This window comes from Lactuca sativa, chromosome 6, assembly GCF_002870075.4.
Source record: "Lactuca sativa cultivar Salinas chromosome 6, Lsat_Salinas_v11, whole genome shotgun sequence".
Taxonomy (NCBI): Eukaryota; Viridiplantae; Streptophyta; class Magnoliopsida; order Asterales; family Asteraceae; genus Lactuca; species Lactuca sativa.
The window spans coordinates 63,913,864-63,932,101 of NC_056628.2; the positions used below are offsets into that span (position 1 = coordinate 63,913,864).

At 34.7% G+C, this 18,238-nt stretch overlaps 1 protein-coding gene across 1 annotated transcript; it reads left to right on the plus strand.

Annotated features, from left to right (window-relative positions):
• The first annotated feature begins 9,666 nt into the window (after positions 1–9,666).
• On the plus strand, positions 9,667–10,182 carry LOC111897702 (transcription factor PCF1). The gene has a single exon (XM_023893650.1). It carries the CDS (start codon positions 9,667–9,669, stop codon positions 10,180–10,182), a length of 516 nt encoding a protein of 171 aa, XP_023749418.1.
• The last annotated feature ends 8,056 nt before the right edge of the window (positions 10,183–18,238 follow it).

Here is an 18,238-nt window from a genome sequence, read left to right on the forward strand (position 1 = left end):
GATGACCTCTTTGATCAATTGCAGGGTGCATCTTGGTTCTCCAAGATAGATCTGAGGTCCGGGTATCATCACGTCAGGGTGAGAGAGGAGGATAAGGAGAAGACTGTATTCCGGACTCGTTATGGGCATTACGAGTTCATGGTGGTGCCATTTGGGCTCACCAAAGCACTTGTAGTATTTTGAATTTGATGAGTTGAGTATGCAGGCTGATGATCGATCGTTCGGTTATTGTAGTCATTGATGATATCTTGGTATATTCCAAGACCAGAGAGCACCATGATGAGCATCTTCGCAAGCTTCTGGGGGTTTTGAGGCGAGAACAGCTTTATGCTAAGTTCTTGAAGTGCGAGTTTTGGTTACAAGAGGTGCAGTTTCTTGGACATCTTGTTAACCAGGATGGCATTTTGGTCGATCCAACCAAGATCGAGGCTATGATGCAGTGGGAGGTTCCGAAATCTCCTTCGGATATCAAGAGTTTCTTGGTTTGGCAGGGTACTATCGAAGATTCATTTAGGATTTCTCCAAGATTGTAGTACCCCTCACTCGTCTGATGAGGAAGGGGGTGGATTTCCCATGGGACCCTGAGCAGCAGACAACATTTGAGACCCTTCGCAGAGACTATGTGAGGCTCCGGTTTTAACCATTCCAGAGTGAATTGAGGATTTTATGGTTTTCTGTGATGCATCTATCACTGGTTTGGGGGCATTCCTCGTGTAGAGAGGACGGGTGATAGCTTATGCTTCGTGACAGCTGAAGTCGCACGAGACAAGATATCCCACGCATGATCTGGAGTTGGGGGTTATGGTTTTTGCCATCAAGATTTGGAGGCATTATCTTTATGGGGTCCACTGTACTTTCTACATGGATCACAAGAGTTTGAGACATATTAAGGATCAGTTGAACTTGAACATGAGGCAATATAGGTGGCTAGACGTAGTCAATGATTACAACTGCGAGATCGTTTACCATCTGGGTAAAGCGAATATGGTGGAGGATGCTTTGAGCCGCAAGTCGGTTGGGTCTTCAGATGGGGTATCGTGTATGAGGATATTTGTGGATTCTCCACTTTTCTGAATGATTAGGGAGGTTCAGGCCGAGGGTGTTCGGGAAGAGAACTTGAAGATAGAGAGGATCAGGGTGAGATCGCCAGATTTGTTCCAGATAGTCATGGATTGTTGACCCGTTGTGGTCGGGTATGGGTTCTGGTGGGGTCAGACAGATTGTGTTGGAGGGGGCTCATAAGTCTCACTTTTCTATCTATCCGGCGGCCACCAAGATGTATCGAGATATGAGATTGAGCTATTGGTGGTCACGTATGAAGAGGGAGATAGCCTGGTATGGAGAGGTGCATGACCTACAAGATGGTCAAGATTGAGCATCAGAGGCCGCATGGCAAGCTACAACTTATGGAGGTTCCCATGTGGAAATGGGAGCAGATTTCGATGGATTTCATTACCAAGTTGTCGAACACAACAAAGAGTTTCGATGCTATCTGGGTCATCGTGGATCGATTGACCAAGAGTGCGCACTTCCTGGCGATTCGGGAGAGTTATTCGGCCGAGAAGTTAGCCGATGTGTATATTCGCAAGGTCATTGCTCGCTATGGGGTTCCGGTCTCCATTGTTTCAGACGTGATGTTCGATTCACCTCCCGTTTTTGGCAGAAGTTCCATGAGGAACTGGGCACAAGGTTTCACTTCAGCATAACTTATCATCCGCAGACCGACGACCAGGGTGAGCGGATGATACAAACCCTTGAGGATATGTTACGGGCCCATGACCTCGATTTTGGTGGGAGCTGGGACTCCTACCTACCTCTTGCGGATTTCTCCTACGACAAAAGTTTTCACTCTATCATTATTGCTCCGCCTTTTGAGCTCTTGTATGAGCGAAGATGTCGTACCCCGGTTTGCTAGGGCGAGGTTGGCCACAAGGTTATGGGGTGGACCGAGGTGGTCCTTTAGACTACAGAGATGATTCAGCAGATCAGACAGAGATTGCAGACTGCTTAGAGTCGGCAGAAGAGGTCTGCAGACCGGCACCGATCCGAGTTGGAATTTCAGGTCGGCGACATGGTGTTACTGAAAGTCTCATCTTGGAAAGGTGTAATTCGCATCAGGAAGAGGAGGAAATTGGATCCCCATTATATTGGGCCATTTCAAGTTATTGATAGGGTTGGCAAGGTTGCTTACAGATTGGATCTTCATGAGGAGTTTAATTAGATTCACATCACTTTCTATGTTTCGCAGCTGCGGAAGTGCATATTGGATGAGGATGCAGTGGTTTCGTTGGATGATATTTAGGTTGATGAGCGTCTGATCAGTAGCTATTTTGGAAAGGAAGGTAAAGGTTTTACGTAGCAAGGAAGTACCTTTGGTAAAGGTACGATGGCAGCACCAGAGGGGCTCCGAGTAGACCTGGGAGCCGGAGGCTGAGATGCGGGAGTATTATCCATATGTGTTCTTTGCGTTAGACTTTGAAGACGAAGTCTAGTTCAAGTGGGGAGAGTTGTAACACCCCGGTTTTCAGGTATTTTCAAATTCATTCCTCGGTTTTAAATTATAAGTCAATTTGATCCCTAAGTCCAAGAATTATGCCTTGAAGCCCTAGTGACATTTTTGTAATATGAGTTGGAGGAGTACGCTAAGCGTACATGTGTGTACGTTGAGCATACTAAGGCACACCCTAGTACGTTGGGCATACACTCACGTACGCTGGGCGTACTCATGTCATGAGGAAACCCAAAATTTTAGGTTTTGAAGGGTATTTAAGCATCATATTGGCTCATTTCCTTTCCACCTTTCAACCTCCACTCCCTTGGGACGTTTTTGCAAACCCTAATATTTGAGTGTGCATTTTGGAGCTCAGCTGTATGCTTTTTGGTGTGTTCTTGGTGTGTTAGAGGAAGAAGAAGATTCTTGGAGAAGCCTTGGTGAGGGAGCAACTTATGGATATCGGATTCTTACCTTCTTGAGAAGCTCCAGAAGGTATAAAGCTTCAATATTGCCTTGTTTTCTTTTAGTTCTTAACATGAGGAACTTATGATTTCTTAATCCCTTTTCTTGGTGTTTATGAGTATATGCTACTCTAAGACCAAAGGATTCGTCCTTTCTGAAGAAATAAGGTGCAATAAGTTATAAAAATGTTATCTTTGCAATTTTGGTGCATGCATGAGGTCTTTAGTGGTTAAGAAAAGCTAGAATCTTGGTGTTAGTCCTTATTAATGCATTACCATAAAGTTGGAAACTTTATGGTTTGGAAAACCTCTTTAGACCTAGATCTGAAAATTACAAATTAGACTGAATGGGATAAGCTTTTAATCGAAGTCTTGCATCGCCACTGCGTACGTTGGGCGTACCAAGGCGTACACTAGGCATAGGTGGTCAATGACGTGATTCCATGTCAATGGAGTGTACGTTGGGCGTACAGCTGGGTACGCCTCGCGTACTCAGCCTGTTGGGTTTTCGAGTTTGGGCTTCAAGCTTTGGGCCACCTTTTGGACTTGGATGCTTAGCCTCTTATTGGTCCATCTGATTATTGGTGTTTTGGGCTAAGTAAAGTGTTGGACCTTGGATTAAGGCCCAAATAGGAGTTGGTCCTAATTTGGAAATTTTGGCCAATTATGGGCCTTGAGTGATTATTTATTTTTTAGGCCTTTTGGGATCAAGATTTGGGCCTGGATATTAGCCCATCTAGGGAAAGGATAAAGTGGCCATTTACCCTAAGTATGGATTATTAGCCAAGGATTATAATCCAATTATTAATTGGATGATTATTTTGTTGTGTTAGTGCATGGATTTTAGTGAGCTAGCAGCCAGAGGCTTTCAGTGTGATTCAGCAGTGTGAGGTGAGTCTCCCTCACTATACTTATGGGTCGAAGGCACCAAGGCCGACTCTTTGGATTGTTATCATGATTATCATATGATTGAGTAATGTAGTGATTTCTTATATATGTATCCTGGTAGATAGGATGATGTTATGCTTAGTGATTTATAAGATTTGTCTGCTTGTTATTGGCTGGTTAATTTTATGATGATGTATTATATGTGTGTCAACACAGTATATGTGTGGTTGGGTTGAGGCGATATTGCTTTGTGCTGAAGGCCAATAGACCCAGGGCGTCCTAGATAGACAGAAGGCCAATGAGGCGTACTAGTCAGGCCGAAGGCCCAGAGAATGGTCCAGATGTACTGAAGGCCCGGTGTGGCATACCAGTCATGTTGAAGGTTCTGTGAGTGTACCATGTAGACTGTAGGCCGGTTGGGCCTTCCAGTCAGACTGAAGGCTCTGTATGCATGTTGTTTTGTATTGAGTTGGTACTTTGGGGGAAACTCACTAAGATTTGGGCTTACAGTTTTGGGTTATGTTTCAGGTACCTCAAATGATCGTGGGAAGGCGAAGGCTTGATCATGAGCCTCCTCATGTTTTGTTTATGATTTTGGGAAAACTCTGATAATAGACATGTTTTGTAAAATAATTTTTGTAAACAAGTGATAGTTTGGATTGTTTAAAAAGTTTAAATTTCCGTGAAATTTTTGGATGTTACATTCAAGGTAGTTGTCATGTTTTCTAGTAGGATAGGTTCACCTGACCACTGGTTGTATACTAATACTATAAGTTTTTGAAGATTATAAACCAAACCTTATAGTCTATTATATGATGTTTTAAAGAACTCTTTCCTTTATAAAATTTTGGAGTTATGCTCACTTCAACAAATGTATATATATATATATATATATATATATATATATATGTGTGTATGTGTGTGTGTGTGTTTGTGTGTGTATATATATATATATATATATATATATATATATATCCAACCAAACAAGTAGATTAAATACCTTCCTAAGACTAATGATGAAATGGTTTATCCTTATCTAAAAGGTATAAAGTTATAGAGCATATGTAAGACAAGAAGCTTAACTCACCCTAACATCTACTAACAACATTTATCTAGAACTAGGTGTAAGACTCATGCATTACATGAGTTAATTAAAAAAAATTAAATATGATGGTCTAAATATTTAAGAACTTTGGATTTATAAGAAAATAAGAAAAATAATGAATTATTAAAATTGATTTTTTTTATCTTTTAAATTTAAATAAATAAACAAAATAAACTAATAGGCTTTAATTTGGGAATTTTGAAATAAGAAGGTAAGTAATGAAATTGAAATTCATTTATTACTATATTTATTGAAATTATTACATTAAAGTATTATGTGAAATATTAAAATAGGAAAACCCATAAATGACATGTGGAAAAGAAATTAATTCAAAATAACCACAAAAGACATTATGCAAATTGAATGAGAGTACGACATGTGACAAAAAAACCTTCATTTATTAGAGTAGATATCCTAAATGATTGTTTAGGATAAAGTTTATATGATCCCATTGATTGTCATTCCAAAAGACATATACTTAGAAAGTTTATTTTCTAAGTGGGAGCAATATGGAACTTTAAAGGCTAAAGAACCATAAACTAAATGCATCATAGTTTGGAACTAGCAAGTCAAAAGAAGTTTGTTGAACCTATTCTAATAGTTGATCAAAAATTAATAGAACACACAGAGATGCATTCATGTATGATAATCAAGTATGGGCTTGATTAATCTTCCTCAATATAGTATAAATGTAAAGAATAAATGATTTTTCAAAGGAGAAAACATACATGGATGAAAATATTTTTTAGATTTAACCCAACATCTAATACGTAAGAATCTTGTTTCGTATAAGAAAATCGCATAGTGTGATTTTTTTATAAATCAATATAAATTGTGTTTTCTAGAAAGCTAGTGGGAGTACGGTAACATTACTATCTTGTATGTGATTGACATACTAACAAAGATCTATAAATAGATTAAGGCAACTTAAAAGATTAAGTATAATTGAAATAACTATCAAGAGCTTGAAAGGTTGTTCACGATATAGGACTCTAAGAGAGTTTATCTTATCAATACCATATGACATGATTTTGAACATTCTTCAGAATTCTAGTATAATTGTTGAGCTATATAATAGGAGTGTATTCCATATGTTGATGCAATTGGATTCATCATATATGTCATGTTATGCATAAATTCCATATATGTCGTATGCTTAGGCATGACCAATAGATACCGGTATAATTCGAGAATAAGTCATAGGATGATTGATAGGAACGCTCTAAAGTACTTATGAAGAACTATAGAAGGATTCATGATCTGTGGAGTATTTGAAAGAAAGCTATGTGTAAACTGTTAGACATGTACTAAACTTCCAAATAGATTAAGATGATCCTCAATCACAATTAGGTGTATCATCATTATGGATGAAGGAAAATTTACATGGATAGGAGTTCCATGTAGACTTTAATTGCAGTTACACTACATAGTTAGAATACATTGTTGTTTCGAAAACCACATATGAAGATTCTTAAATAATTAGTTTATTTATGATTATGAGTGGTCCCAATAACGTGCACATATGAAGATTCTTAGATGATTAGTTTATTTATGCCTATGAGTAATCCCACTAACGTGAGTATTGGTATCCAAGTCATATTTAAGCATCTAAAACATTCTCAAAGGTTATTATATAAGAAACAGAAAATGATATATGTATAAGAAACAGAAAATGATAGTATTCTCAAAGTTTATACAAATCAAGTTTGTCAAATCTATTTAAAGTTCCTTCATTAGCTAAAGCAAGAAAGTCGCTCTGGTACTATAAGACCTTATTATTCTAAGTGAATAGATTTAAATGAAATCTAGATTGGAACAATTTAAGAAACATATATTGTCTTGATATATTGGATATAGTTTGTTCATTAAATAATCGTTGTGTTCTATATAAGCATGTTTAATCCTTGAATAACATGGTTATTATAAATATCCATAATCATTCATAGTTGTGGGAGCACCTATGAGATAAGACTAATATAAATGGATTGGTTGATTTTAATGGAGATGAAAATAGCAAAGGGTTGCGACCAAATTCATAGGCACTTAATTGTAGAATAAGTATTGGACATGACCCACATCAAGATCACTTCATGGATCGTAGTCATGAGTGATGTTTAATAAAGCTAAATATATTTATGTCCTTCAAAATGAGATACATACGTAGGACTTAAGTATAGGGAAATCTTGTGCTTTTATATGGTTCAACATTGTTCGTAACCGTATAGCTATAAAGGTCATCATTGGGTATAATACGAAGTTACGAACTATACAATTGGCGTATGTAGTTAAGAAGGGATTTTTTTTTCCTCTTATGTGTTGAGATTTAGACAACTAAGACACCTTAGATAAAGCGGGATAATAAATGAGAATGATTCGATCCATGTCTCAGTATCCAACATGATGTCTATAAAAAGGAAATAATGATAAACTTACCTAAAGCATCAATTGTATGGGACACAAATTCAGGTTTCAACATGATGTCAATGGCCCTAAACACCACTTCTAGATGGATTTTTTCTCCTGTTCGAAGAGTTTCAATCTCAACATTCGAGAAATAACAAGTCTCACTCTTGTCATAGGCATATATACCTATATTGATAAAGTTACCAAGAATCGGGCCCTCTACTTGAGATTATGAAATGGTAAGTTTCTTACCCATAGCAAAAGAAGGAGAAGAAGAAAGAAGAAAAGGAATAGTTTTCACCTAAAGAGATGAGCGACTTCTTATTACAAGTGATTAAAATCAGTACTCAAGGGCTAATTTATAAATAATACTAAACGTAAATCTAGACCCTTCAAAATTCAAATTCCTAAGGCAACTGAATGGCTAAGATCAGAACGGATAATTGTGTTGCGTCCCATCATATCCCTAATGGTAAGTTTGATCCTGAAAGATAACTTCATCTTCTAAGATATTGATATGCAGTTTTCTGGAGGCAATTCTTAATAACTAACATATGTTATGTTTTTTCTTAGATCTTGGTCACTATCTTGCGTCTTGGCAATTATCTTGCATTTTTATGTATTTAATATTTTGACTTCTTTGTATTTATTGTTGAACACGACAAGAAATAAGTTATAAGCTAAAGACCAAGTCAACAACACGTGGTCAAATGATTTTGATGATTATTCTCCTTCATTTTGACGGTGAAAATGGGGATAAGATGAAGATCCCGAATTTATAGAATAACTAGTTATTTGTTATATGTATAAATATAAGAGTTCATAACACTTCACATACAATTTACAAAAAAGACTATATCTACACTTTCTTTCTCGAAGCTTTGTAATTATTTGTAATGATTTTATTCTAATAAAAACTCAAAAATAGTGTGACTTTACTCATCTCCCAAGATTTTATGTCGGAGATTTTGAGCGATCAAGAGATTTCATCGCAAATCATATGTTGCATCTTCGACTTTTACATTAAAACATATTATACATCACTCTAAAATCACACCCTATTTACAAATTTGGTTTATTTATCTTTATTCACTTTTTGACCAAAACACCGGTCATTTACTTAAACTCTAGATAAAAATGAAGACGCATGGCTACTTTTATAGTAGAGATGTTAATTGGTCCGGAACTGAAAGAACTAAAAACTGAAATAGAACAAACGTAGGAACTGAAAACCGGACCAATTATACAAATGTGGGACCGGTTCTGGTTCGGGTATTAACCGGGAAGAACCAAATAACATGTACAGTTTACATTGGAACCGAATAGAACCAGTTTAGGTTCGAGAACCGGAAAAACTGGGTTGTTTTGCTAAAAGAATTTGGATTTAGCGACTGTTTGGTATTCTTTCTAAAGTCAGGGGCTGTTTGGTATTTCTTTTAAACTGAAGGGGCTTTTTGCATTATTACTTATACTTGAAAAGGTTGTTTAGTTGTTGTTACTGTTTTGTTTGATTTCGAGTTGAAAGGTTTTTGAAATTAGAACTTTAGAAAGTTTGTCTACCGTACAATTTCTTCTACATCATAATTCAGAAGTCATGAATCTCAAATATGTAATTGTTTCTCCCATCATAAGTTTTAATATATAATCTGAAATATGTAACTGTTTCTCCCATCATAAGTTTTAATATATCCTAAAATAGCTAAGTAATTTGGTTTAATTAGTTGAACAAAAACACACATTAGGGAACAAAAAATTAGCATTTTTTTGTATTTTGCTCCATTAATGTTATCCAAGTTAACAATAACATCATTCCTTTAACCTCATAATTAAAAAATGGTAGCATACAAGGAAAAAAAAACTCTTCATCATTTGGTTCTGATTTTTAGAACCGAATAAGGTCATATTTTTTTGGAACCAAACTGAAAAACACAAAAATTGATTATGTCCAAATCTCAAAACTAGAAACCAACCAGAATTATTTATTCAGTTCTACTGGTTTTGGTTCCGATTTTGTTTTTTAGTCCAAAAAGCTCATCCTATTTTATAGTCATGTTATGATGTTACTGAACATCTCGTTTTATTTCTATATTTCACATATTTGATAAGTAGTTTATAGTTAAACATGGTTAATTCAAATCTGATTTTCCAAAGGCCCAAAACCAAACCAATATCCTTTGGAATTCGAAATCCCTGTCACAAAACACAAACATATTACATTGAAGACATAAATTCAAACTCAAATCTTCTCTCTCCTCTACCCAAGAAAAGAGAGGCTAACCTTACCCTTTTCCACTAAAAACCCTAGAAGAAACTCCATGGACCCAGTCCCAGATAAAATCTTCAAAGAAAGATTTGATCAAACCCCACAACAACCGCCGCCGCCGCCGCCGCCTCCTCCTCCTTCCTCCACAGACAAGCATCAACTATTCGTTCCAGTTCAACTGGATCCTTCCAATAATCTGGTTTCAATCCAACCCCACCAAAACGTTCCGCCAAAAAAGAAAAAGGACCGCCATTCGAAGGTGAATGGGAGAGGGCGGCGAGTCAGGGTCCCGGCGCTGTGTGCTGCTCGCATATTCCAGCTCACCCGAGAGCTCGGCCACCGCACCGACGGACAGACAATCGACTGGCTACTTCACAATGTCGACCCATCGCTGTTTCCCCCGTCTTTCGCCGGAGGTAGTCCTCAGACGGTGGTTCCGGAGAACCATCAAGGGGTGTCGGAGCTGGACCTGTTTCCGAACATGTCATTCACGTCTCTGTTGATGCAAGTGGAAGAAGATGATGTGAAGACTAAATATGAGAAAAATGAAGATGCTTGGAAGATTTAGGCGGCGTATAGAGAAATCTATGTTAGATGTCGACTTTTTAAAGTGGGAAGTTGACTTTGAGGTTAAATGGACCCATTTCGGGAGTAAATTTTTGTAGGGCCACCAATGGTGTGTACTTGTATGTGAATTGTACTTCTGTAGCTTAAGATATGGGTGATCGATCATTCATAAATTTTCCCTTTTTTTCCCTGAATCCATCATCCCACTTAGATTTTGTGGGATTTTGCTTATGATTCTTTATGCTATAGCAAATGCGATGATATGGTCTTTAGAAAAGATCACTCTAATCATACAAACCGGGAAAAGCATGTTTAGATGTTTTAGAGCCGTAGCTTGTTTGTATAGCTCTAACAGATTTTTATAGGTCAAATATAAAGCAAATTACAAGAAAGTTCTTGAGTTTTTACCTCACCATTATTTTTATAATGTTTAAACCCTTTAAGACCATCACCCACACTTTATCTCTTTTACATCTTTATAATATAACATAGTGTTTTACCTTCAACACTATATAATTTTTGCACCTTTTTTTCCAACAAAAATATATTGCATGATATGATAATATATTCGTTTTTTAGTCTAATATAACATAACATCCTTTTAACGTATTAGTTTTTTATATATTTATTTATATCTTTTTTGTTGTAAATCTTTATAATATATATTATAACAAAATTATAAGTAAATAAATTATTACATTTAGAATACCCACTCATATTTAATATATTAGAAATGAATTGTTTAATAATTATTACATTTAAAATATAACTACTCATATTAAATAACTAGAAATTAATAAATATAAAATTTGAGGAACTAAAAGTAACACATGAAACTTTGACATCGTTTGTTGTAAAGAAATAAACACCAAGTTTTGGTGTTATACTATTTTTTACCCCCAAACTAATACAAGAAATGATGGAAGGTATGTGTTGTATGTGTAGTTGTGATTCCTTAGCTTTCGATTCAAGTAAGTTTTTTTTACTATAGTACTTAAGACATAGTTGATATGACATGATTGTATGTTTAGCTAGACTAGTAGACTCTTACGTGTTGCTTGTATGTTTACATGTTTTGTTTGGTTGAAACAAGTCGTTACTATTATGTATAGTTTTCTATGATGTATGTGATATTTTGGTAAACTTATTAAATTTTGCCTGTGTGGATTAAATGGTTTTCACGTACTCTATTAGATCGTGAGAAAACGAAGACGTGACTGTATAAACACATCAACAACTTTCGTGTTTTGAGACTTCAGTAATTATTTTATTATACTCTAATTTTGGGATTATGACTTTCTGAACAAATTATTTTATTTCGATCATGATATATGAAAGTGGGTTTTTATCTTATTTAAAATTTAAAATTTTATTTTTGAAAATAAGGACCGTGTGGAAGGAAAAATCGGGTGAAATATACCAACATCAAGAGTTACAAGGTCCATTTTATTTTGATGAAAAACTCTCAAATGGGTCACAACTCCTCACAAATGGCAAACGAGGTTTTGCTCCATATGCAAGAGTGCATGTTGCTATTTTGATAGTAGCATTCGGTTTTGAATTTCCTTCCATTTGAATTATTTTCTGAAGTAAATAATTTCGTTTCAATTCTGAAAGGGAAGTGATTTGTAAACAATAATTTTTTGCCATACACAACAATTTATGCATTATAGAATTATACAATACAACACTTTAAAGCACAAATTGTTGTGTACCGAGAAAAAATGTTGTGTACAAATCAGTTCCCATTCTAAACTCATGAGATTGCCATGATTTGCAGAATTCACACGTGATTGATTAGGCATTTAATTTGATCGATTTTTTTTTTAACTTTAATATTATGAAATTTGGCGATGTTTGCCAAATTTAGATCTATTTTATATAAGACTACACGGAGCGGCAACGCCTAATAACGTTTTTCTAACGTGGAACAAAAAAGCGGTGTTATGACGCCCTCTACATTGCCTCCTATTGTGTTTTTGGGTGTTATGGCAAGGCGTGTTACGCTGGTAACGGAAGAAAACGGGGCTTTTTTGACTGGAACAGTCATATTTTCGACTGTCTGCAAACCGACATAAATAAAGAAAAAAAATTCCGTATTATTATAAATACACAAAAAAATTATCTTCATTTTACCTATAAAACTCAACAAACTCTTTCAACATTCCCTATTTCTTTCAATTTCATTTTGTTTTCTAATACTCTATATAATTAAAAAATGGAACTTTTTGATCCGTTCCATCCATATATTCATGATATCGACGATGATGATATGTTCGTGGGTATGATGTATCGATATGTTACCAACATGATACCGCCAGAGCTAACTCCACTACTAACTAGATGTGCAGCATTGAACAGAGATCGTGAAGAAGGACATAGACGTCTAGTACACGATCATTTTGCTGATAATTGTGTCTACCAACCTAGCGGTTTTAAAAGAAGGTTTCATTTGCGAAAAATGTATTTCAACGGATAATCAGTGCAATGGAAAGTAGGTACCGTAATTACAGTTGTTTCAAAAATTAAATATGTTCTTTAGATTATTAAATAATTTTTTTAAAAATTAAATATATGTTCTTTAGATTATTATATAATTGTTTTAAAAATTAAATATATGTTCTTTAGATTATCAAACAATTATTTTAAAAATTAAATATATGTTTAGGTATGAATATTTCCAAATGAGGTATGATGCGAGAAGTAAACAAGGTTTTACAAGGTTATAAAAATGTGTTACTGCAATCAAGCTTATGGTTTTGGGGGAATCACCTGATTCTATTGATGACTATATGAGAATGTCAGAGCGAACTACACGAGAAAGTTTGTATAGATTGGCGAGAGGTGTTATCGAAACCTTCGGTGACAAATACTTGCGCAAACCTTCATTGAATGACATGCAACAACTATATGCGACACATTAAGAACGACATGCTTTTTCGGGAATGCTTGGAAGCATTGATTACACATAGTGGATATGGAGAAATTGTCATGTGGCGTGGAAAGGTCAATACACAAGTGGTCATCTCGGATCGCCTTCATTAGTATTAGAGGTTGTTGCGTCACAAGACTTATGGATTTGACATGCTTTTTTTGGAGTTGCGGGTTCTAACAACGACGTAAATGTTCTTGATCAGTTACCAATATTTCAGGACCTTTTGACAGGAAAGACATCGGATGCTCCTTTCAAAGTACATGGTCATGAGTATAAGTTCGGGTATTACCTCACAAATGGAATATATCCACCATATTCCACGTTTGTGAAGGCGTTTCGACACTCGATAGATCCAAAAGATAATTTTTTCAAGAGAAGACAAGAAGGAACACGTAAGGACGTGGAACGTGTTTTTCGGAGTTCTAAAAGAAAAATGACACATAGTTGAACATGCGACACAAACATATGAGTTGGACACTCTATGAGATATTATGTATGCATGTATCACTATGCATAACATGGTGATTGAAAATAAAGACCAAAACATTGCGAAGTATTCGCCTATGGAACCTAGACATATTCAATTTCAACCAGGGACAACAAAATACTTACATAGAGTTGTTGATATTCAAGACCAACGAAAACACAAACAACTTCGATATGATTTGGCAGATCATATCTATGATGACACTAAAGATGAATAATTTAGATTGAAAATGTAATTTGTTTCGTCTTTTTTTTTTTTTTTTTTGATTTTAGGTTTTTAAATGTGTTTTTATCCTTAGTTGTAATTTTTTTATGTTGTTTTTAATTTAGGATTTAAATTTTTATTTTTACATTTTAAATGTTATTTTTAATTTATGATTTAATTTATATGATAATAAAAAAAGAAATTGGAAATATAGAAACTAAAAACATCAAAAAAAAAATTAAAAATAAAATAGAAAATAAGAAGTGTTATTACATGTTACTTGTGTTATTCTTTTCCGTCTTAGATGTTATAACACCCCATATATTACTAGGATGATATGTGACACCTTTTAGGTATGATAATATGTAATAACACATTGACCACACCCAACGGTAGGGGTGAACGCGGTGCGGTTCGGTGCGGTTATTAGCTAAAACCTCACTACTAACCGCAAATGCGGTTAATCCATTTTCAAAACCGCATGGTGCGGTTATTTTTACGGTGCGGTTAGGCGTTATTTTTGCGGTGCGGTTTTGTTTTTTCTGTGTTGCGGTTATTAACCGCATGGATTTGGTGCAGTTATTTTGTGTGATTTTTAACCATAGTTTAGAGCGCAAACGGTTTTAAGAGTTCAAACATATTACTTGTAATAATAAAAAAAACCTTAAAATATAAGACAATTAACTTAAATCATAAATAATTAATATCTTAAAATTGTCTAATTTCACCATTTTTCAAAATTAAAGATAACAAAACACCAATACTTTGGTCTTCTAGTATTTTATCCATCTTTCATCAATGAAACTTGTGTTATTTTTAATATTTAATATATTAATAATTAATTACAAAAAAATTGTATATAATATATGCGGTGCGGTGCGGTTTTTGAAAACTAATAACCGCACCGCACCGCAAATTTGCGTTTTTTGAAAAACAGAAAACCTCACAATCGGTTTTAATTGCGGTTGCGGTTTTTGCGGTTAATTTTAGTTGCGGTGCGGTTTTTGCTCACCCCTACCCAACGGGCGTAAATAATAAAATGTATTGTTATAAGCTACGATCATCTTGAAAATTAACAAGCACTCTCTTTGTCAAAACCCTAAACAGTTTTATGTTATTACTTCTATGACGTGTCATAATACCACCTTAACCATGTTGTCTCATTGTCATAAAAAACGCCGCTTGTCCATTGCATCTCGATAGTCCCAACCGTTTATACTATGATGACTCAGGCTATCCCGTATACCTGCAACGAACATGCTCGTTGTTGACGTGGCCACAGACCACGACCGTGCACACTATCCCGTCGGTCCGTGGTGGCTCGTGGTCGTGGTGATTTGTGGTGGCGAGCACGGAAGCGGACGACCAATCCGTTTCTTCTTCACCCTCAGCGTCTTTCTTCTCTTCCGGTCGTTATACCCACTCCGAAGTGGGTTTGTGGCTTTTGGTGGATAATTGGGATTCTCTCCACGACCGTTGTCGTGGAGAGTATACCTGATAGTCTCACCATCATGTTTATTGTCTTCCATCATCTTTTTCATATTCTTGGTCTCCACACACTAATAGAAGAGAACATCACAATTTATCACAATTCTATGATTCTTTAAATTTTGAAACATTTTTTTTAGTATTTTAGGATATTAGATTTTGCCAAGGAGTATTTCATGTATATCATACAGTTATTTATAGAAGAATTAATTTTAGATTTCCTCTCATTCTATTTTATTTTATTAAATTAAGATTACTATAATTTAATAAATAAAATTAATAAAAAATGGTTAATAAACACAAAATTAATAAAAATAAAAGTATTTCATTACTTGACTAACATATAACTCGTGGTCAACCACGAGTTATATGTTAGTCATGTGAATATGTTCTACAAAATCAACACGAAGGACGTGACGGATGTCGTGATCATGTATTTCGCTTTTGTTTGCCTTATACTGAAGCATACTTAACGTCTGCTTGTCAAAAATTTGTGAGAGAAAATATAAAATCTGCTGTGAGACTAAAGATTACAAATGGTTGGTATGTATAATTGTAAAAAAGACAGAGAGTGCAACAACTCGGACTCCCTTGACCCTTCCCCTCATTTTCACCACCTTGATAAATGTCCACCTCACTCCACACCGTACGGTGGGTCTTTCTTGTGGCCTTAAAAGAAAGTTTATTGGTCATATTGTAAACAAATATCATTTATCAAAGAAAATAACACTTTTGGTCCTTCACTTTAACCCTTTTTTTTTCAATTTTAATACCAATAGAAATTTGTTTGCAATTTTTATCTTTATTTTGATGTTTCATAACAATTTTGGTCCATAAAGCGTTAAATCTAATTAGTTGTATGCCATTTTTTTTAGGGAAATTGACTTATTAGGGTAATTGTCTTTCGTTTTACTCATATTTAGGTAACTTTTTTTTGTACACATCTAGGTAAGGAACTTATTTGAAGTGTTTACATATGACCATTATGGCCGCTTGTAGCAAATTATAGCTTACGTGGCAACAATAATTACCCAGGAGGGTAATGAACTATTGGTTTTGTTCACATCTAGATAATTTTTTTATTCACATTCAACCATCTAACTTGTTAAGGTTGTTCACATAATATCATTGTTTTAGAAATTTAAATCGATAGATGAAGTCGTTCGTCCAACTTATTGAAATTGTTCACATAATATCACTATTTATGAAATCGAGACATTTAGTTTGATCTGACACATAATACCATTATTTAAGTTGACATATTTTGTATATTTATTATTAATATGATTATTAATAAATAATATAAGTTCTTGTATTTTAATTAGGGATTAATTATTGTTTTATGAAAATAATAATTATAAGAGAGTATAACTAATTATTATTTCATATGGGATGAATTAATAAGTCATATACTGCCTTTTGGACTAGTTGAATTCTTTTGTATTTTACCTAAAGAAAGTTTATATTTTATAAACTTTGAGTTTATAAACAGTAAAGAACTCTTCTCTTTTCAAGAGGTATGACCGAAAATATTAAAACAAATAATGAGGTTGCTTTTCAACCTCCATACTTTGTCTCACCATGCTTTTAAAGACTAATATTACTTTAGAGTATTTTAATGTAAAACCTTTACCTTTACATGGGTATATAAGAGAGTGTTTACATGAGTTTTTGACTAGTTTTTCTAGTGAAATCTCCTCTTTCTCTTTATGGTTGAAACTCTCTTCCTCTACCTCTTCTTGTTGTCTTTTGAAGATTGTTTCAAGATTAAAAGCCCTCTTGAATTGTCTCATTTAGTGCTTATTTGAGTTAAGCACTTAAATGCTTAAGACATTCAAGAATACAAGAAGAAACTAGCATTCCAAGTGTCTTACTCTTAATGGTGGATACACATAGAGATAATCATGCTCTTTGATTTTTTGTTATCTTCATCAACACCCCAAAACCAAGTGGGTTCAAAGGCTTCAAAGGTTGTCACTCTAAAAACTATTTGGTTGTTTTTATTTCATTCTAACATCTATAAATGGATCATTGGTGGTTTGATTTTGTTATAAACTAAAAATAAACTTTTTATTTTTTTAAGTCTTCTGCTGTGATTTTTATGAAAAACAAACTTATATTTTGTATCAAAACCCATCACGAATGTGAATAAAAAAAGAAATTGCCTAGATGTGAACAAAACGATGCCTAGATATGAACAAAACCAATATATCATTACCCTCGTGGATATTTATCTTTGTCACATATATGACACGTATACATCACATAAGTTGTAACTTGCTATAGCTCGTAATAATGGTCATATGTAAACACTTCTAACAAGTTTGTTGCATACATAAATACAAAAAAATTACCTAAATATTAATATTACATGATAAGTTAATTTCCTTTTATTTTTAATTTTTAATTTTTCCTTTGAACCAAAAACCGAACAAAAAATAGTACATAAACTGAATTTGTACTTTTGATTTGATTTAATATCTAGTACTTATAGACAGTGGCAGATCCTTTAAAGGGCCAGGGGAGGCCATGCCCCCCCCCCCCCCCCCCCCCCCCCCCCCCGTTTTTTGGCTTTCTAATTACCAATCATAGAAGATAAATTCTATAAAATCAATAAGAAAAAGTGAAAAAACAGAGCAAAAACTAAACAGCCGTTGCTGCTCCGTTGTTGCTGTAGATCTCAAGCAAAGCTTCACATCTCCGACGTTGCTTCTTATCTCCAGCGTCGCTTTGCCACTCCCCTCTGATTTACCCAATTGGTCAATAGGAAAAAGCCCAATTCAAAATATAGAGTATCAGCGTTTTTTCCTTTACATACGAACTCTTCTAGGTTTAAAAAGAAAACAAAGAAAAACATTCTACCCAATAAACAATAGCCAATAGGTACTCGATTTTTACTTTATTACAATAATCTCTTACTTTCTGTTCTACTACTCGTGTTCA